Raw genomic sequence first — 23,042 nt, forward strand, 5'->3', positions numbered from 1 at the left:
AAAGAAAAATATTGTACTTTATTTATTTATGTGAAGGTTTATTTAACAGCTATAATTATTTGTTACTTTGAGGATTAATATTGAAGGGTTTACGTACAAAATATATGATTAACCTTAGTTTGTAATGAATATGATGCATTAATAAACTAATATCATTATATAAAGCAGTCCAACACTAAAATAACCCACTGCTTACATGGTATTGCATCAATAAAAGTAAAATGACACGACAAATTTAATAAGTCATGCTATGTTGCAAACTGTTCTTAATTAACTGGAGGGGTTTAGTGAAATCTAATGTATTTTGCTTGAAAGTTTGGTTTTAGATTTTAATTTAAACAAACTTTTGAGTTTTTTCCCCACTTTATTACCTCTTCAAGGCTCCTGCATGCTCACAACTATTTATACTGTTTGTTAATTTAGGTAACTAAACTGATCAGTTTATTACTAAAGTCAATAAAGGTGACTCTGGGCAGAGCTTGTATTGTGCTGTATTCAACACTGATTTAAAAGTGGGGGGGAAATTAAACTTTTATAAGGATGATGGGAGGACATAAGTCAGTGTGCAATGACTTATATACATCTCTCCTGCTATTCTCATTCCGTCCACACGGTGGCGACAAGCCCCCAGAGTCCAACCGGAAATAACAAAACAAATTCAGTGCCAATTTAGTAATGATTAATGTTGATGTTTTTGATTAGTGGGTAAAAGTTGGGGAAATACTTCATGTAAAGCTTCATGTTAAAATGCGCTTTTATGTCCCCATATTACACTTTCACGTGGAGGTAAAGGTAGTCTGCCGACACAAACTGCATATGGACAACAACTCCAATATTTTTGTATTGATAAATTGGGAAATAAATCAGGAAAAGATATTTCTAATATTTCTTGACAAAAACAAAGAAAGTAAGAAAAAAAACACTGCTCATCAAATACCAATACATCACCAATCAACTACACACTTGATTGCAGCATCAAAAAAATACTATACAGTACTTGAGTCAACCCTTCCAAAAATAAAGTGATTTAAGGTAGTGTGTAAATAAGTACTGCACTCAATTTTGAAGCACTATTTTATACTTTTACAACCTTTTAAGATATTATATACGTTGTTACAGATTAAATTATTGACCAGTAGATTATAACCTGTCAAATTAGCTCGTCAAGATTATGTTTATATGATAATCCATCAGTGTCAGCAATGCAGCAATATAATACACAGTTAATTTGGCTTTGTCTATCTTTTAATTGTGATATTTTCAGTATATTTTGTTGACAATACTTCAAATCTTTACTTGGTTGTGTATGCCAGATTTGTACTTGTAATACAGTTTTCATTATCTCATAACACGATTGCTACTTTCACGTACTTACTTGCTAAGTACATAGTCTGCATATTATTATAAGCCTCCCAAATGTGGTATTTATTGCAAGGCGTTTCTGGTGGATTGCATTACTTGCACAGGGGGGGTCACTGAGTCCACGTTAAAGGAATAGTTCAACATTATGGAAACTACACATCCATTTCTTGCAAAGAGTTAGATGAGAGAATCATTACCACTCTCGTGTCTGTATATATATGTATGTAACTAACCATCTGCTGGCTGTTTCTTAATACAGTCTACAGACATGACAGTGGTATTAATCTTCTTTAATAACCGTTGGCAGCAAGAATGCGAAAACTAAATAGCGAAATATTCTCTTAAAGCGTCAAATAATCTGCCAATAATTTTTGACTAATTAGGTAGTTAATTTTATGTTATGCTCTTACAGGTGTGATGTTATCAGTGTGTTAAATATATTCTCCTTCTCTTCTTTTCTTTTTTTCTCTCCGCCGCCCGCCCTCTTAGAGAAGTTTGTCCCTCCGCGCCATCCGTCGGTCGACCAGAGGAAGGAAAAAAAAAAAGAAAAAAAAAAAGCGACGCCTGAGAGCGACGCTTGCAGCTGATGTACCGCTGGCTCAAAAATGGAGAGCGACACCACTGTCAGGAGAATAAAAGCCTTCGGGACGCAGAATTATGCAGCGCAAGGTAACGACGGTTCCCGGGACCGGTGCGGGGATAACGGCTACAGCGGAGACCCGAAGAGGAAGCCCGAAGTGAGCCTGTACTTGCTGCGGGAAGGACTGGCAGCCTCCCTGGTCTCTGTGTTTATTTTGGTGCTGTGGGGACTTGTTCATTTATCGTTACAGCAGCTCGTCATTGGGAAGCCGACTGGCGAGTTCAACGCAGTGAGAGCCAGGTGAGTTTTTGCTTTATATGATATACTAATATCACCTCTCTTTCGTTATATGTTAGCTAACGGTCTCGAAGTAGCAGAGCCATGGATAACCTTTCCTCTAGTTTTACAACAGACCCGCCTAGAAACCACTACCGGCTGTCTCCTCCCCTGCACCTCCTCCTTCACCTCTAAGGTAGACAGGTGTTCCAACGATGTGTAACTGTTAGAGGACCTGTGGCAGCCTTAAGGACTGATCTGTGAATGATGTAGCCTCCAACAAGTCAAACATTCCCGCTCAAAGCTTGTCAAAATGACCCAGAGGTACAAAAACAAGAACGTTATTCCATAAACTGTCGTAAAAAGCCGACGCTTTAACAGGTAATCTAACGCATGGCGACTTTAGTTGCAACTAATTTTTGTTACCCAAAGGCAACCCAGAGTGCCATATACGATATCTTAAAACATTAAACAGGAAAGACAGTATAAAACATTGAAATGCAAATTAAACGGACAGGATTGAAGAGAAATACAATTATAAAGGCCTATGACAGACTCTGTGTGAGTCTACGTTTAGTCACTTGTTAACTTATTATCATTTTAATATAATTTTTCTACAAAATGTCATTTTAATTGGAATTCCTTATCGATCAGTAATGAAAACTGAAGCTGCTGCCCAACTACGACTATTGACAGCCAGGAAACATTAGTTTCACTAGGCGATTAATCTGAGTGGCAATACAAAACTGAATGTGACAGTCATATTGTGTAAAAGTTAATGTACAGCTTTATAAATTGTGAGGAAAAGCTTGCTTGTTTTACTGACTTCTCAGACGAAAATAAGCAGTTTCAAGGCATCTGCTTGGGCACTGGTAACCCATGATAAGCACGTGTCACTTCTGACGTTTTCTGGAACATGACAAAACAAAGAACAACCTAACAAATATTAGACAGATTCATAATAATAAAAGTGCAACAGCTTTTATCAGATTTCCAGTTCCTGTGAGATGGAGAGACAGGGATTATGGCAGTGAGTCTGAGGTCCGCAGGGTTGCGGTTGAGCTCTTGAAAGTGCTGGACGATGGGATTTGCCATCATTTAGCTGGATGCTCTATAAACGAGGCAGGCAAGCTGCATTTGAACTGATTAGTGCCCTGAGATCCTTTGGTCACAATCATGGCTCTCATTAGTCCGCACTCTGCCAATCCAGATTTGAATGATGAGCCTGCTCACTAAACAGTGCTGTAAAGACGTAGAAGGCAAAACAAGGAAAAACAAACATTTGTTGTATTTTCTCCATGCTTGCAACAGCTGGGCTACAACACATGGCTTTTCCTACCGTGTTTAGGTGACAAATATTGTTATTTGGTGGCTATGAGCATCAGCTAGCATAGCAGCATTTCTGCTGGTGTGGGCAGCCAAGCTACTGTAACACTGGTCTTTCTTAAACAGCTGCAGCAAACACTACAAGCAGCTGTTTTTTTTCTTTGAAGAAAATATGAGGAAAAAGCATCCGTTTCTCTTTTTGTCTGTGCCATACTATGACTTGGCTTCATTTCCCGTTTTCTTAAGGGACTTTGTGCAGTGACTCAGGTCAAAGTAATACAGAAACATGGCATACCAGAACCTGACTGAGGCAGGGCAGCGGCCCAAACTCAGGACGTGGCCAACATAATAAAGATGGATTACACCCTGTTTGCTTTTGAAAGTGAATTTCTTTTAAATTACTTTAAAAAAAAAAAGTGATTTTAGCTCTGGTGCTGACAATTCTTCAAAAACCACTGTAAAACCTCACATTGGGGAAGCTGGATCCATTTCTGTTGGTCATCTAATTGATCAAGTGATGCATAATTGTTTGTCTGAACTCTTTAAAGCTTTGAAAAGGTAAATTCTCTGCTTATGGACCAGCTAGGAGTGACTGTAAAGTCAGGTCAAATTTTATTTGTATAGCCCAAAATTATAAAGCAGAATTTGCCACTGGGTAGGACACCCTCTATCCTTAGACCCTCAATTCAGAAAAGGAAAAACTCCTTCAAAATACGAGAAAAAAATGGAAGAAACACAGAACAGGGATCCCTCTCCCGGAACAGAGGACAAGAAAGGCTTGTGCCTGAAACGTCACATGGTTGCAATAAATGTTCTTGGGAGCATTCTCTAGCGTGACGACTCCATTTTTCTATTTGTCACATTTATTCTGTCCAGCACCCTAGGATTTATGGATGTGGATGTTTGTTTGTGTGTACAGAACAAACCAACAAAATCATTGTATATACAAGTTACGATGACACAATTTCACTCGTGGATTATGAAATATATGTGAGGAATGTGGATCCAGAAGGACACCGTACGACCCTAGGCGCCGCCAAATTGGACATGAGACACATGACCTCCTCCATGCCATGGAGACCTGGAAAATGGCAGGCCACCCAATGAAGGAGCTACAAGGAGCGTTGAAGAGAAACTGCACAGCTTGGAGGCTTATGGGAACAAAAACAAAAAAGTTTACAGTTTATCCTCTGACAGGACAAGCATGGACTGTAAGTGTTAGGGTGCAGAGATTCATTGAGACTGAGACGGACACACCGAAAAGATGATGGCAACAGGTGCAAGGCCTGAACTAACTGAAGAGACAGCACTAATTGAAAGTTAAGACGAAGATGTGAATTAGCTGAAACGAGACACTGTTGAAACAGGCTCACATTCAAGACGAGTCCATAATCAGTAGTGTCTTTAGATATATGAACTTGGACCTGGTTTCACTTCAGCAAAACATTCAAGTCTCAACAAGCAGCAGCGACTGTAAAACTTGAACTGCAGGAAATTAATTAGATATGCTGTAATGTTATGAACCAACAAGTAGGCTTGGTTTACTGCCCCTTCACAGTTTCACAGCTCCGTAATAATTCCTTTTCCTTTTTTCACTCTTCCCTCATGCACATTGCAGACGGCACCTAGAGCAGATCACCAGTGTCGGGCCTCGGCCAGTGGGCAGCCAGGAGAATGAAATCCTGACAGTGGGTTACTTGTTGGAGCAGATTGAGAACATCCGGGTGGAGACCGCAGCGGGCCCCCATCAGCTCACAGTAGATGTGCAGCGTCCCACCGGCTCTTTTTCCATTGACTTTCTTGGAGGCTTCACCAGCTTCTATGACCGTGTCACCAACATTGCTGTCAGACTGGAGCCTAAGGGTGGGACGCAGCATCTCATGCTAGCCAACTGCCACTTTGACACAGTGGCCAACAGTCCAGGTACCGAAAACATTCCTCCCTCTCATGAAGAATTCTGCTTACTGTGTCTGAGCTCGCACTGAAGACGTTGAAAGTGGTTGAGCTTTAGATAGCACACAGTTTGCATGTAGGTACATGCAGAAAACAATCACACACCTTTTGTGCCAAACTTGAATTACCAAAAAGGAAGGCACTTTCAAATATCTTTGAATAAATTTAACATACAATTGGACAACAAGTCTTTTATATTTGATTAAATAATGTTGCAATGTCTCAAATGTCCTGTTACAACTCCTTAAGTGCCATCTTGTACAACTAAAATCTGTAGTTTCCAATTTTGGGTTTAATTCCTGCGTCCTGTCTCTCCAGGATGCTGTAAGGAAAGAGCTGGAACAGTGGGAGGTGTTGTGACTGAAGGGCATTTCCTTTGTTATATGTATTTTCTTTTTTTAACCATGCTAGCTGCATGACTCTAGGGATGGCAATATCTGTCTGTCTGTCTGTCTGTCAGACAGACGCATTCACGGCTGGCTACCAACCATTTTAGTCCAGAGTGAAATATATCCATATTGAAAGGATTACCGTGAAATTTCCCAGATTCCATTGATCCACTGACTTTCCCTGTAGTCCTACCATGAAATTCTCATCTGTACTTCACAGTAAAACAACTACAACCACTTAGTTGTTTGCAAAGAGATTTGGTTGAGACTTTCATGGTCCCCAGAGGATGACTTCTAAACTTGAGCCCCTCACCATGGGCCCCTCAAAGTTTAATTTGTCTAACACTTTGGTTTACGGAACTATAAAACTGATTACATTCCAAAAAGCCTCAGCTGTGCATTTTGTTGACCGCTAATTAGTAAATCTTGCCATGCTCGCATACTAAACAAAGATGGTAATTGTGGTAAACATTATACCTGCTAAATACCTACATCCTTGTCAGTGCTTTAAGTATCTCTATGACCATGGCTGTGGTCTCCATGCTAAATCCTGCAGCTCTTTTCATCACAGTCATCGTTTGGTCACAGTACATAGGTAATTGCATGCAAGTCGTCAGCAATTTTGATGATTATAATACCCTCATTCATGACCCATGGTTACTGTTGTCATCTAGACCAGTGTGAAATTTAGTCGGCTAGCTAGCCAGCCAATCCAGAATATCAGCCATATTGCACATCTAACAGGAATCTGCTCACAGTGGTCGCAATCATATTCAGACTGCACACTGATAACAGTGTTTGTTGACGATCGGTAGTACATTGTGGTTTGTAGCCATAATTTCATTATCTTGTTTTCATTCAGGAACTTTCACACCCTTGAGCCTGTTGGAGAGACCTGTTTTTCCACTTCACACACACACACACACACACACACACACACACACACACACACACACACACACACACACACACACACACACACAGCAGGAAGAGACTCTCATGTTCACTGCTGCTGATTTCTTTAGAATTCGAAATGCTAGTTGGAAAAAAACACAGAATATTGGTGCATTGTCTTGTACATATTTGTCCACACAGGTTTAATATAAGTACAAGCAGGCAGAGTTAGCATAGCAATCTGATAATTGAAGTCAACAGTACTTACACATGCTTTTTTTTTCCCATTTCAAAGCTATATTGTGCACAGGTGAACTATTCAGGCCTTGATTTACACTAGCCATCCTCTGAACTCTCGTTAAGGATTTGGGGACAAGAGTTAATATGTTGCTGACGTAAGTGGCAGTGACAGGAGCATGAATGGTACCCAGGCAGACAGTGAACAGGCTCCCACCCCCTCCTCATTGAGTCCAGAAAGCCGGAGCACATGATGTCTCAGTTTGACACTGGTCTTTGGGCATTTTTCCCCTTTCTTTGCCTTCATTCTCGGTAAGATTAGACATGTTAGTGGTGAAGAACACAATTAACTGTGTCACATGCCCTGTTCACATGGTCTTTTCTTTTCTTCTCGCTGTTACCCCATCTCCTTTGTGCTCTGACTATTATACAAGCAGATTGAGCTTGGTTTTTACCAGCTTGTTGCATTGTTCACATTTTGCAGACCCAACTCCCTTCATTCTCGTGCATTTGTTACTCTGATGTACTTCAGCGTTAAAATTGTCTGCTCGTGTCCTAATCCCAAGCTGTGCCACTGGGTTTGGACAACTGGGTGATCTGGGCGAACAATTGCATGACTCTGTGTTTAAAGGCCAAGCCACGTTTCTCTTGCCTGATTCGAATGTGAAAAGGAAGTAGGAGCTCACATTACCCAAATCATGCAGCTTTTTAGTAGTTCTTACACACATACACTGGTTTCCTTGTCTTAGGTGCCAGTGATGATGCAGTCAGCTGTGCAGTAATGCTGGAAGTCCTCCATTCTCTGGCCAACCAGTCTACTCCTTTTCATCATGGAGTTATCTTCCTCTTTAATGGGGCAGAGGAAAATATCCTGCAGGTAAAGTGAAGTGACACATATTGTATACCATACCATATTACATCACATATCTGTCTCCAGCCTGTCTTCACCACTTTGGATTGTGATATAATTTGAAAATATCCTTTTTATATCCTTTATACCCTTCTCTGACTAACTGTGTCTTTTTTACTCCTACTCTCCATCAGGCGAGTCACGGTTTCATTACTCAGCACCCGTGGGCCAAGCAGGTGCGAGCCTTCATTAACTTGGAGGCTGCAGGTGTAGGGGGCAAGGAGGTTGTGTTCCAGACAGGTACAGTATCATTTGCGTTTGACAAATTGGTCTGGTTTTTGTTTGTGAGCATGTTTTTCCTCTGGTTTCCTCTGTGGGTTTGTTTAACATTATGTTTGTGAGTGCAGCCCACTGTCAATGTAATCGGGAAAGCTTGCAAATAAATGCAATGCAGCGTTTGCTGTCACAGAGGTGAGCTGTCTGAAGTTCAGACACGGTTGTAGCCCTGAGAATCAATATCTATTGTTTTATTATATACCTACAGTCTCTACCCTTGTCCAAACTATTTTCCTCTTGGTAGGCTGCCACTATTCATTATCTATAGGGATTACTAACCTAATGATGGGTCCTGAGGTGCCTGTAACCTTGCATTTATATTGTCGACGTTATCTGATGCACTTACTGAGCACAATTGATATGTGCTACACATTAAACAAGCTTAAATGCTAGTTGGTGATACAGTTGGTGATAAAGACAACAAGGGACATGGTTACCCTGGTGATGTACCTTTTCTAGAGAATGGGTATTGTTTGTGCTAAAACCTTGGAAAGTGAGTTACTGTCCAATATAGAAAATATCCTAGAAACATTTTCTTCCTGTTTCCCAAAAGGTCCAGAAAACCCATGGCTAGTCCAGGCCTACGTTCATGCAGCCAAACACCCCTTCGCCTCTGTGGTCGGGCAGGAGGTCTTTCAGAGTGGCATCATCCCCTCTGACACTGACTTCCGCATCTACAGGGACTTTGGCAACATCCCAGGTAATGTAGAGCAGCCTTCATACTATACTATAGAAATTAGTGATGAAAGTACGGCGCTTTTCTTCTTTAAAGTAGAAAATAATAGTCTGATGGCAAAGATGATGGCCTCTTTCTATTCTTTTATCTTAATCTGTGTTTATATGCATTTAATTTTTTACAGGCATTGATCTGGCTTTCATTGAAAATGGTTTCATCTATCATACCAAGTACGACACTGCTGACAGGATTCTGACAGACTCAATACAGAGAGCTGGTATGCAAATAAGCACACATTCATCTACATATAACTACATGTAACAAATATAAATGGGTGTTATTTTATGCTGTTATTTAACACCCATTGGAAATAGATCCAGGGCTTGTTAGCTGCTGGGTGTGTCTGTCTCTCAAGGAGACAGCGGTCACTGCAGCAGGAGGCTGGTGGGGTGAAAACTGCTGCCAATACTGTTTTTCTGTCACAGACACAAATGCATGCTGTCCGTTTTCAGATTGGTCAGCAGCTCTGCTGATCTCATTATTTCCCCGAGTACTAAGAAATGCATACATACAGAGCGGCCACAGACATTTGGTGTTGCACTTGCCCTCGTTTAACTCGCGCATCTGTGTTGCTGAATTATTTTGCTTTACTTAGCAGAGAATCCAGTCAGTCAGCACTAAAAACCTGAGACAGTTGGCATCACTCCTCTATCCCTCAGCAGCTGGACATCTCCCTCCTCCTCTTCTTCTGTGTACAGTAACTCACTGTGAAAGCCATGAATTATTAGAGAGAGAAAGTGAGATTTCAGAGGGAGGTATTTTTAGTCTGTAGAGATGAACCGTTTTGCAAGGTGAAGTGTAGATCCAGCACAGGGGCAGTGGAGGAGGAAGATACACCAGTAGCTGTGCTCTGTTGATGCGATGAACACAGCAATTTTTTGACCTAACCCGCCTCTTTCAAATCTCCTACTTCACAGCTCTGCCTTTGGACAAAGTGGGGGGAAAGCTGCTAGCATTGTGCTAATGATTCACTTCTGTTGAAATCAAACATAGCCAAGATCTGCTTGGAAAGGGGATGTTATGTAGCAGTATAAACAAGAGCATTGCAATATAACTGTTTTATAAATATTTCTCTGGAATAAAATGATTACTTATGATTTTTAAAATGAATCCTATCATAATTTTTGTTTTGCTATGGTGAAATTCAGCAAGGAAAGTTGTGGGTAAATCACAAAGCCACAAAGCAGAATCTTGTAGCTAAGCAGTGAAACCAACATGAACAAGTAGATGTTGTACACTCAGTTGTTTACACTTTGAGGCCACAGTGAACCTACCAGGCGGAAGAACAATGGAGCTTTGTTTCGGCTGTGTGTATATGTGTGTGTATATGTGTGTGTATATGTGTGTGTATGTGTGTGTGTGTGTGTGTGTGTGTGTGTGTGCTTTTAACTGTGCAGACATTCAGGCAGCAGTACATAAAGCAGCAAAGATAAAAGAACCTTATCCTCAGGCAGCAGTAATGAACACATTGACCTCTTACTGATCCCTCACATAGCCAGATTTTTCATCTACATTCAACACCATGATTGTAGCCAATTTCATGGAAAATCCTCTGCGTGTCCTATATACTGGTGAACAACTGTTGTGTAAGTACAAGAGGCCGTTTAGGTCATAAATCAGACTTGCCCTCTCACACACACTATCACCGCGATAGTTGTTCACACACTTTACTGTTTGGGGTATTAATTATATTTGCTCAATCAAACCAAATCATGATACTCCCTCACAAACACCATTGCACAATGCACACGCTGTAGTAGTGTATGTAAGACAGAATGGTGGTGTATAGAACCAAATAATTGTGTGTATGAATGAGATTGTACATGTTTTCTCACACACCATGCCATGGAAGAAGCTGTGTAAGAGTAAAGTGAGTAAGAGTTTAGTTGTGTGGTTTAGAGAATAGTAGTGTGTGTAGGAGGAGAGTATGATGGCGAGTATATCAGTATTGTGCGCGTGGGAGGGTATAGGTTTTGTATGTGCAAGATCATGATGCTATTTGTCAGAGCAATTGTAATTCACAGCCTGAATTGTCTTCCATACATCTATTTATATACCGTAATTATCAACAAATTAAAAATTGTTTCGATTTTAAAATAGTTGGTAAGTGCTGATTAAAGCAGAGATCATAAGGCTTAATACATAGTAACAGACCGTCATTTACTAGTATGTTTTTTTTTTTTTTTCATGAATTATTTACATGGTGTTCATGTGCGCATGGTTTTATTGCTGTAGACTGGATCTGGGTGCCATGCAGGAATGACAGAGGCCACTCCCTCAGTGTAGCTTGTCTCTGCTGGTTAGAAGGTCGCACTGAGTCATCGTCAACTATGACCCCTTTTGTCATATGATAGTGAAGTTACTACTTTCATATTTAGTCATATTAACCATTTCCCTCTTGTGATTGTTGGGATAGAATTACAAAGGGTGCTATAGTGTGAACTCATTATTCACTGTTTGTCCATTTCCATTAATTCATATTGTCTCCTAGTCGGTCCTGGTTTTATGTTAAGATCATGTTCTACTTGTACCTTCTGGTCGTCCAGTTGATTAACTGCTACTCTGTGCTGCAGACATCATTGCAGCCAAATGCAACAGAGCTTTACTGTGTCACATTTCAGCGTTGAACCTCTTCACCTTAAAACTCACTTCCTGTTTTCAGGTGACAACATCCTAGCAGTCCTGAGGTACCTGGTTATGTCAGAGAAGTTGGCCGATTCTTCAGAGTATCGTCATGGCAACATGGTTTTCTTTGACCTGTTAGGGGTAGTTGTGGTGGCTTACCCAGCCCGTGTTGGCACCATCCTCAACTACATGGTGGCCACAGCCACTTTCTTCTATCTTGCCAAGAAAGCCTCACTGCCAGGCAACGGAGGTAGGTCATCATTTCCTGCGGTGGATGTATAGTATGTCATTTCCTGTACTGGACATGTGTGTCGTGCATTTTCCTCTTTGTAGATTATTCAAGTGCTTTTCTTGCAAAATGTAAGGTAAGAATTCCTGAAAAAGTCTGGATTTGTGGGGCCAATCTAAATTGTTAAACCCATTTAACTTCGTCATTGACTTTGATAGCTGTTCGTGTGTGTTAGGTCTTCATTTACCAATCACCTCCATCTCTCTCAGGTGGTCGCTATGTTCGAGATCTGGCCTGTGCCACAGGTGTAGCAGTCCTGAGCTGGTTCATCACCCTGCTGTCAGTGCTGATTGTAGCTCTGCTCGTCACTCTGCTGGGCCGATCCATGTTTTGGTACAACCACTTCTACGCCTCCATCTGCCTGTATGGGGCTGCTGCCACGGGCAAGATGATCCTCATTCACACGTTGGCCAAGAACTTGTACTTTGGAGTGAGTGGAGTTTTTACTGTAGTAATTTGTTTAAATGTGTAGTTTGACATTTAGATAAATACATTTACATCTATCCTCTTCTCCCCTACAAAAGCAGCCTGCACCTAGCAGTGACAGACAGTGAGTGTGCACATGTCGAACTATGACTTTAGTCCACAGTAAATTATGTTCCGTGTGATTTTGCACAATAAAATGAAATAATTTTATTGCACAGATCAGAAAAGGTGAAACGGAGGTATATTTTAGTTATCATGAATGATCTGAGGTCACCATCTACTAAGTTCAATTCTTTTGTTGATATATATATCTAGGCCAAAGGTGTGTGTTGAAATATTTTCTCTACTGAAGCTGAAAGTATGTTGACCAGCTTGACTGATATCTTGTTTTTACATTTGAGAGTTTCTTCTCCTTCCCAATGTAGACTTTATTCTAGTCCAGCATAACCAAATTATGCAATCTTGTGCATTGTTTGAGGTAAAGATGGAGTCACATTATTTCCATGTGCCTAATATCTCATGATGTCTTGCTGAGCTCACATTTAATGGGGACTAAAGTGCAGAGACAGTTCCTCTTCCTCACACAACAGCAGCGTTTTGTGTTTGTTTGTGTGTATGAGATTTTAAAACTGTAGAGGTATCAGAGCAGCAGTCTGTCACTCACATGCTCGTTCACCAATGATATTTACTGCTGAGAGCTAACTGACCTGTATGACTGGTCTTTGATTGGTTGATAGTGCAGGAGGGAGTATCTCATGGTTTTCCAGCTATCAGATGTTAGCATCAAGTAATGATAGCATCTCTGTCTGCTAATAGCAAAGCATTTTCTTGCATTTTTTGCAGACCTTTTGGTAATCTCTGAACATATTGTACATTTTATGAACAGCTAGTTCCAGTTCAAGTGGCATATTGTGCATCTGACATTTAGTCAATCCAAGCACTTGTTTATCTGTAATGGTTTAATTCTGAGTTTATTTTCATCTGAGGCTAACCACATTATGAACTCTTTTCATGACCATTTTCCAGAAAGGGCACAGACTAGCATTTGTCTCAGACCACATAACGTTTCACATCTCCTATGAAACAAATTCTCAGAGGAGCAGAATATACCTTTTGTCAATGAAACACCCTTTAAAAAGCATTAGTCCTAGCAGAAGATAACATGAATGATCCCTGCATGAGACTAACTTTAATAACCGATCATTTATCTCTGGCTAATCCCAATTTTTTGTCTGATGTTTAACTCAAGTTGCCTCTTCATCAGCACCATCCATCATGTTCCAGATGTGCTTATTTATATTGATTTTAAAATAGATTTGATTTAATTAGGAATGATATAAAAGTGAATATCCTAGTGGATGTTGCATTATTTCTTTTGATTCAATTGAATTGGCAATGTTTAGGTCGGTTTGGTTTAATTTGTTCTAACCATTCATCCATTAGGTCTAACTGTTTTAACTTCCGTTTGCTTGCCAGCTAGTTTTTTCACACCCTGAAGTGCAACATTGTTCCGCTGTTCTTTTCAGATTACAACAGTGGCCACGGTAATAGGTTCCTGTTGTAGGAATATAAGCGATTCTTTGTTCCTGTTTAGTCTTTATTTACATAAGTCACGAGTTAATAGCCAGTCAACCTTGATGTTCCTCAATTAAAAGAGGCCACTTATCTAATGAGTGAGCAGTATGAGCTGCCATAATTGTGTTGGTGCCCTAAGTAGAATAGAGGAAAACAAAAACATCTCTGTTGGCCCATGATATTCCCCTTACATATTAAAAGTTTATCATGAAAAATCTCAGTTAATAAATTGATTATTTTGTCCACATTGTGCCTATATACAGCTGCAAAAGAATCAGCATCATCAAAGTCTCATGCATGTTTGTTATATGTTGAGCTGTTGTGTGTGTTTCCCATGCAGGGAGTCCGTTTAGTGGAGCTGGGTGATCTCCACTTTGACGTGAGCTTGTTGCTTTGGTGCTGCAGCCTGGTGTGGCTGACCCAGCAGGGCCTGTGTTCAGCCTACGTGCCCATGCTAATGGTGGCCTTCCCACTGGCCACCAGACTACTGCTGGCGAAGGAATTTAAAAATAGAGGTAAGGACTCAACGTCAACTTTATCTACAGTAAATGTTTATTTATAGGAAAATTACAAATAATAAAAACTTGGGCATATTTTTAAGTCGGAGTGAAACTCGGTTGATAGTTAAGATTCAGCTGTTATCCTCAAGCATTTGTGGACACTTTGATCATTAGTGTTTTCTGGTACAGCCAGAGTCAGAATATAAAAGCATTGTTATGCCCAAAGGACAATGACTTAAAGTGACAAACGAGTCACAAATTATTGTTAGATGATCTTCTTGACTGCTGTTTAGTTTTGGATTCTGGGGTTTGCTCAGTATAAGAGCATTACCTGAATAGTTGTATATAAATGTATACAGTTGCTTGTAGTTAACTAACTGCAAAATCAGGGGAGCTGTGTGCAACAGTGTAACAGACAATCCAACAGTTACGCCCACTTAATGACATGATTGGCTGGGTGCGCAAGCAGGTTTGAACTTTTCCGAAGTTCTTTTTTTAATTAACATAATTGCATTTATGTTGCATGTGTGCAACCAAGTTCAACACCATCAATACTTTCAAGCAGAGACTGTCTGAAAGTGTGCACCCCTACCCCCGTTTGTATAATTCATGTTGAATACTACAAAGACTTGTAAAAGCCACACACTTGTTGAAGAGAGATCAGGGAGGCGTTTGGAAGCAGTCAGGAGGAGGCTATGGTGGCAGGCTTTCTATCCGACTTCAAATGTAACCATTCATAATAGAGATAAACCTTTTCGCCTTAGGACATATTTGATGACAAGTAATACAAAATAATCGATTTCAAGTATAATGAACCCTTCACTGTAGTCCAATAGTGTTTGAATGGATTTAAGAGGGATTCTCATAGCCAAGGGTCAGATTCCCAGCTGATGGTCTGACCCTTGGCTGTTTCATTTATCAGGAACCTCTCTTGTCTTTCTGCAGGAGCATCAGTGAAGTACAGTGTGCTCTATCTGTTGGGCCTAGCGTTGCCTTATGTCCACTTCATGTTCCTCATCTGGGTGGTGTTTGAGATTTTCACACCAATCATGGGTCGCAGCGGCACAGAAATACCACCTGAGGTGGTGCTGGCCTCCCTGGTTACCTTGGCAACCATCTTCCTGTCCTCCTATTTTGTGAGTATTCCCACATCATGTACAATAATGGATATTTGTCTAAATGGAACATTTTTAACCAGCAATCTAACATTTCCCCTCAACATTTGAGACGTTCAGTTGTTGCAGTTTCAAAAAGACTAGTGTATTGTTATGGTGTTGTTCCTACACTCCAGTAACATACTTTTCTGTCTGTGTCAGCTGCATTTCATCTACTTGGTACGGAGCACTAAGTGGATCCTGGCTGGTCTGGGCTCAGTCTTCATAGTCATGTTCCTGTTGATGTCCTGTGGCCTCCTCTTTCCTTATTCAGCCAGTCCAGACAGCCCGCGGCCAAAACGAGTCTTCCTGCAGGTCCATAGTCACACACACAAACACACACACACACACACACACACACACACACACACACACACACACACACACACACACACAGCACAATCACTTGGAAATCACTTGGAAAGTGATCTAAAAAGCCCTTGTACATTCAAATTTTCACTTGACTGGAGGGGAGTCATCCGTTTAAAAAGTAAGAAATTCTGGATGTTTGCTTTGGGCGGCTGTGGCTCAGAGGTAAAGTGGGCCGTCCCTCAATCAAGGGAAGGTCGGTGGTTCGATCCCCAGCTCCTATTGGTCAGCATGTCGAAGTGTCCTTGGGCAAGACACTGAACTCAAACTTGAAGCAGCTTCAGTGTGTGAATGTGTGTGAAAGAATAGTCTCCTCCAACTTAGATTCCTCCTGTATGAATGGGTGAATGTGGATGTCATGGAAAAGCGATTTGAGTGATCGAAATGACTAGAAAGGCGCTACACAAATACAGACCATTTACCATTTGTCCACTTTGGGTTTTGAAAATAATTTACTAGTAAAAAAAAAAATGTTATATTGAAAGTGAGGAAAATGTCCTTACTTAAATGGAGAGAACATTAATGGCAGAGAAAGAAAAATCCAACATAAATAGATTTTTGGTCTTGACGTTGCAGTCCAACGTCGTATTTGCATGATCCCAATCTCTTGTTGGGAGCAGGTAAAACACAAAACCTCCACCAGCCACCTCCACCTGCTCATGTAAATCTAAAAAAAAAAAAATTATGTTGCATTTCCACCCTCAGTACCAGTAACTTTTTTTTGTTTTCAAGGAACTAGAAGGTTCCTTCAGAATGCTGCTGTCTGTGTTACCACCGTTGTCTGAAGACCAATAAATATAAGGCTGTGGGAGCAGCGGCCTATTCACAGATTGGGTCATAAAAATGAGCATTGTGATTAGTAGCGGATGGGTTGTGGGTGGCTGAAATAATACAACATTATTTAGGTGCTGTAGTTAGATAATATCTGTCTTATGTAGTTAAATAATATCATACGGGTGTATGTAGTGTAGCACCATTCAGCCATTATGAGTCATCACATGTTGTAATCCTTCCAGAGGCTTGATGATCCATCAAGGAACCAGTGTGTCAGTTTTGGCTTATGATTGGAGAGATCTATGCTGTGTCCTGAGTGTTGAAATGTACTGCAACACCGAAGCGCCATTCAGAGACTAAATAATGTATCAAGATAGTTATATGAGGTTTATTGAGCTACGTAAAGACATGATGTATGCATGCACGTGGATCTGGATGACTTCGGAGCCGGCTGCGCATCGCTACAGTACATACAGTTGCTTTGTGACTCCAGATTGTGGCTAAAATAAAATGCTGGTAGTACTCGACCAAGCAGGAATGTTCAGCTCTGCAAGCACCACCCCCTAAGTTCCTACACTGTAGAAAAATATAACCTCCTTACCAAGCAGGGACTTTCTGGGAGGTAAATTAATGAACTCAAAGATTCCAAGTTCCTGGGAAACGTTCCGGTACTGGAAATGCAGCTTAAGTACTTTTAGCAACAGTGAAAGAATCTCTAGAATGGCTCTAGTGTGAGCAGGGGTGAAAGAAATCATGTGCTCAAAAGAAGTAATTGACCTAATTTTTGAAAATGTTTTTTCCCTGGCTCTACAGCATACGACGCGGACCTTCCACAATCTCCAGGGCCAGGTGGAGAGCCGGGACTCAGGCCTGTGGATCAACAGTTTTGACTACACAGGCATACAGCACATCACACCCCTCATCCCTGAGATCAACGACAGCGTCCGCACCAACTGCCGTGAGGACCGACCTTTCTGTGGTTACCCCTGGTTCCTGCCTGTGAAGTTCCTCAGCAAGTCAGTAACACTGGATTGTTTCCATGCTTTATGTTTTCATTTGCTTAATGTCATCATCTTTGTGCGCAGACGCTTTTGTAATCTTACTCACCTCAAGTATTTTGGTGTATTCGCAGGAAGAACTGGTACCTTCCTGCTCCAGAAGTGTCTCCCAGCTCTCCCATAGAGTTCAGCCTGCTGTCCAAAGAGGACACCAGCTGGGGGACGATCAAGATGACCTTCACCGTTAAAGGTCATGAACGCAAAACTAGATAGAGTTTATTTGTTGGAGTTGCAGGCAGAGACACGATCAAACAGCTCCAGAACAGCTACATCTGCGTGCACTTCTTGGAGATAATGTACAAATGCGTGATTTTGAAGTTGAAGTTTTTTTTTAGTGCTGGTATATGTTTTTGTTTTGAATTTCAGCGTATCCAGTTTTGGATTTCTGGTGCCAATCAGTTCTGTGATGCATTCATTTTATAATTGGCTGACCTGAATGTGTATATGTGACTACACTCTATGCGCATGTTAATTTGCTCACTTGCACCCTGTCTCCCCTCTGTCCCCTGCAGGCCCCAGCCACATGTCTCTGTACCTGATGCCTCACAGAGGAGCCAGCCTCTCCACCTGGTCCTTCGGTGACGGGACGCCTCAGTTCGACCTGAGCGGAGAATATTTTGTCTTCTATTCCCACGGCCTTGACGCCCCCACATGGACCTTCTGGTTTGAAATACAGGTACTGTCTGCAGCTAAAGGGGCAGTCTGTACTTTTTGTACTCATTAACATTTCATACCTGTGCTCCGTTGTGTATATTTTCATGTGAATTATTCAAACTGCATTCCGTTTTCTGAGAGAGGAGGTAATCCGTAAAAGCATCAGTGTTTGTCAATGTCACCCTTCAGTTTTAATTCGGAAAATATTTATCAACAAACCAATCAATATAAACTATTGAAAATATCACCCAGTAATGTAGATTTGTTGTAATCTGTATGCAAAGTAATGGTCCCACATTTTGGTGAATACACTTATTCACTAACATGCAAATGAATTGGCTTTAGAGGTGTTGGCATGTGTATTTCTTTACCTTTAGACAGAGCCAAACTTGCTGTTTACTCCTGTGTTTCCAGTCTTAATGCTATGCTAAGCTAAGCTAACCGTCTCCTGGCCCCATCTTCATATCATAACTTCTATTTCTCCTCTAAGAGTGTTGTCCTTGCCCACAGTATTATATAAATCATCAGGTACTGCTGCACCATCGCCAGCCTGAAATACATCTTAGTGTCCAGACAGATGCAACTGACTTTTTATGTCATTCTTTTCATTCCTGACATTTCACCTTAGGACCTCAGTCTGTGATGCCTGCAGGAGATTAGCTCCTACCCGCACGCAGTTGGACTGTGTTGCTACTCCAATTTAGGAGATTGAAATTTTTTGAATTGTATTAAGAATAAGCTAAAACACATGCAGTGTAATCAAACTAAAGACAAGGTGATTGGGGGCATGGAAAAACTGCTGGTCTGTACTTTTCTTCCTTTCTCTCCTTCAGCCTCCCAGGGACCCGGACCCATCGGGGCCCGAGGGCATGATCTCCGTTGCCATTTCCTCCCACTATTTCTTCGGGCAAGACCAGAGAACTGCTAAATTGGAGGAAATCCTCCACAGGTTTCCCACATGGGCATTTCCTTCATCTTGGGTCAGTACCTACGACATGTACCGATACTGAGGGCGCCACCATCGTGGAGGCTGACACTGAGAAGAGCCGAGGGCTGCAGGGGGCCCCGAGACAGACCGACAGACAGACAGACAGAAGATTTCAAGGGACAATACTGAGGATCAGCCCTGCCGCCTTTTCACTCTGACACAAACGCACACTCTAACACACACTCACGCTCCCTCCCAACCTGCCTGAGAGACCCCCATCACTGTGTCGGTAGGCTTAGTAGCTAACCAACAGGAAGACACGCTGAGACATGCCAGAGTTAAGCTGATCAGACAGCTTACAAACTGACTAACTCACCGTCCGACACTCCGGCCTACACAAGCCTCGTGCTCACTCCTGGGTTAGTGAAACGAAGGGGTTAAGATTTTTTTTTTTTTTACTCAATCTGTCGTGCCTTTGCTTTACTCAGTCCATCTCCATCCCCTCCCATCCTCACTTTCCTCTCTTACTCTCTTCCTCCTGTTCTTTCTCTCTCGTGCTAACACTCTTCCTGAATGAACAACGTTGCATGGCTACCTCCCCTGCTTTCTCTTTATCAGCAAACCACTCGGGCAGTTCTCGACTGTATGTGTCTCTGGCTTCCTCCACAAAAATACCACCACCACTGTCTGCACTGTAGGTGTAGCGATGTACTAGCTATACTGTTTGGGCAGGGGCACTAAGACCTGTTTTTGTTTGACTCCTCTTCCGACTTAAACTGGAAACTTTGACACTTTGAAAGTCGCTATTCATCAACACGCACTTGTTTATGTTACGAGCAAATAGTTTGTGTTAACTAATGAATTAACTGTGAAACTGCTCGTTATCGTTCCTCACTAACACCATTGATTTGCAGCAAGTCGTGCTCCCGTGTTTCAGTGAGGAATGCCAACAATCTGCTTTAGTCGCCAGAGATTCTGGCACGCAGATGCAGAAAACTGTGCCTGTTATATGAAACGGCTGATAAAAATCAAAATGTCAACGCGTCCTTTTTAAAAGTAGTAGCCTTTCTGGAGATTTGCATAGAGGGCAAACAAGGACTTGTGGCAGTCTAAATGTTCTGTGATTATCCCCTGAGCCTTCAGGGGTGACTGGATGGAAAACCAGCAAAACCAGCTCCACAATCATTACAGCATCTGTGTCACGTGGAAATGTTGATTGTTTGCTATTGCTCGGATGATATCTGTGCTGGGTGTCAAACTTGACTCGGCTCTGTGCTAAGAGCTCTCTCCAGCAGCACCAAATAGTAATATTCCTCTAGTTATTAGGAAACAGACCTTTGAAATAAATGGTTACCAAACACACTTATTACAGATAGTTTTAGGTGAATTAGTCTACGATTCTGTTACCATGAATAACCTTTGCTGTAGACAGACAAGAAAAGTGTAACAAGGTGGACTGAGCCCAAGAGTTAGCTGACTGCTGGTGTATACTTCTCTGCTGAAGCACATCCAGCCATTTATCCACTCAGTGAGGAGTTAAGCTATTTTCAACATGGAAAGACATCCATTGGGTTTTACTTGGTTGTGCACGTGAAAAGTGATAGAACTAGTTGTGCCAAGGATGAAAAAAATTGAGCTAGAGAGACACATACATGGCCAATCATGGTATGAATGTCGGATCATTGTTTTGGAAAGTGATAGAAATCTGATGTCAGAAAGAGAGGGGGCTTCCCAAAGCTATTTAAAGGTCCCATATTCTGCTCATTTTGAAGTTCGTAGTTGTATTTGGAGGTCCTACTACAACAGGTTTACATGGTTTAATGCTCCAAAAACACATTATTGTTCTCTTAGCCAAAATGGCTGCTGCAGGTGTTTTCAGCGTCTGTCTGAATGCTCCGTTTTTAGAAGAACAAAAACAGTCTGTGTGCTTTACTCTCGTCAAGACATCCTTTCTTTAATGGGAGCCGGTCTTAGAGAGGAAAAACAACGAGGTGCATTCAGTATGTTTTCAGTGGATGTAGACAGTCAGCCTGTCCAGATCCAAATCCAGCTGTGTTTTCACCAACATTTACTGAAAGATAAAGAGAGAAGATGGTCTTTCCTCGTAGTTTGGCGGTCTGTAGGCAACACATTTTGCACAATATGGGACCTTTAATCATCCGACAAGCACGTCTGACCGAGTGTACCGGCCCCTTCAGTGTCACCAAAACCCTCACAATGACCGACTTAGTATGCGACAGTTACTGATGCTCTTGTTAAGGCTGGTTTGAATGTGATTGTTGGGAAGATTTAAATGATTAATCTAACTGATGTTAGAGAGATTATTTCGACGGGTAATGAAGCATCATCATGCTTGTTTATGGCCTGCCTTCTGTTTCCTCCTAACAAAGTGAGGGATTTCTAGATTTAATTGAAGAGGTGTGTTTCCATCGTGTTTGGAAAGTCAAAGCGCATAGCTGCGTTATCAAAATATCAGTCCCCTCCCTGCCGTCTGTCCCACACTGATGCAATCTGTTAAAACACACAAAAAAATGTCACATAGCTGCTCGTCGGCAGTTTGGCTCCTCCTGTCTGTAATCACAGGTGGAATCAGGTTGTGAAGACTTGGGAGATCAACTGAGCAAAAGCGTCTTTTGTCCACTTTGTGCTACACCTGCTGACGTGTGGTTGTGATCCATGTTGTCTGTTTGGCTTCAGTCACAGAAACATAAGACATGCTGACATGAAGGAGGCCTTAACATTTTGCTTCCAAAGACACAAAGTGTTTACTGTTGTGGACTTGAACGCCTCAGCGGTCCTAAAGCTATCAGGTGCTGCACTGTACACAGTTTTTATGTACCCGACCTGTTGTCTGTTGGAAAGTTTGAACTTAATCCACCACAGCCTTCAACAGTACTTGGCAGGCTGGAAACAGATCGTCCTGACATGCTCCTTCTTTTACGGACGACGTATCGCTCCCGATGAAGAAATCACAGAAATCACCAATCGGTGGCCAAAAAAAAAAAAAAATCGTAAAAACAATTTCACCGCACGATCTAGTTTCCAAGGACAAGAATCAACATTCAGTTTTCAACTTTTCAAGTCCTTAAAGTAACTCCATCTGCTGAGGAAGATGGTGTGATACAACTGAAAGCTCCAAATCTTGTGGTGAGATTGTTTTGGTGAAAAAGCCAGATGATCTTATCAGCTGAGTGCAGTCTGAGGACGTGGCTGAATTTGAAAGAACTTAAATTGAATCAAAAATTGATTGGTGATAATGTTGGCTAACAATGTAGAGATTTTATACTACTAATCAAGTGGTGGTTTTTTTTCATCTTAAAGGGCCATACTTGTGGGTTTTTTTTGTACATTTTGGCTATTTACCACAGTCATACTTGAAACAACCCCACAGTAGGTTTTACAGCAGTGAAAGCAGGCACTCTGTTCTCTTGGATGGATTGTTTCAGGAGTCTGCACTTTGACTCGCATATCATACGGAGATGAACACTCAGGCAAACCTCTGCCTGATGGAGAAATAAATGGGAAAAAAAGTGTTATGCAAACGTGCTAGAAAATGAGTGGGGGGGGGGGGGGGGGACACTAGTATGGTCCTATATCATATTTAGCCATTTCTTCCTCCTTCCCCCAAAATTAACTGTGTGCTGCTCTACAGCTGTTAGTAATGGAGTCAACATTAACTGCAGCAGAAACTAACTGACTGGTGCACAGCTGGCCAGGTGTGTCCTGCACTGTGATCGGTCACCTCGCTCGC

At 41.5% G+C, this 23,042-nt stretch overlaps 1 protein-coding gene across 1 annotated transcript; it reads left to right on the plus strand.

Annotated features, from left to right (window-relative positions):
* Positions 1-1,927: 1,927 nt before the first annotated feature.
* On the plus strand, positions 1,928-21,032 carry LOC139219085 (endoplasmic reticulum metallopeptidase 1). The gene is made up of 15 exons (XM_070850874.1): positions 1,928-2,242; positions 5,163-5,467; positions 7,767-7,894; positions 8,062-8,167; positions 8,757-8,903; positions 9,064-9,156; positions 11,602-11,814; positions 12,063-12,283; positions 14,195-14,369; positions 15,300-15,490; positions 15,671-15,823; positions 17,465-17,667; positions 17,784-17,899; positions 18,222-18,385; positions 19,197-21,032. Exons 1-15 carry the CDS (start codon positions 1,968-1,970, stop codon positions 19,371-19,373), a joined length of 2,667 nt encoding a protein of 888 aa, XP_070706975.1. The 5' UTR covers positions 1,928-1,967; the 3' UTR covers positions 19,374-21,032.
* The last annotated feature ends 2,010 nt before the right edge of the window (positions 21,033-23,042 follow it).

This window comes from Pempheris klunzingeri, chromosome 19 (assembly GCF_042242105.1).
Source record: "Pempheris klunzingeri isolate RE-2024b chromosome 19, fPemKlu1.hap1, whole genome shotgun sequence".
In the NCBI taxonomy this organism is placed as follows: domain Eukaryota; kingdom Metazoa; phylum Chordata; class Actinopteri; order Acropomatiformes; family Pempheridae; genus Pempheris; species Pempheris klunzingeri.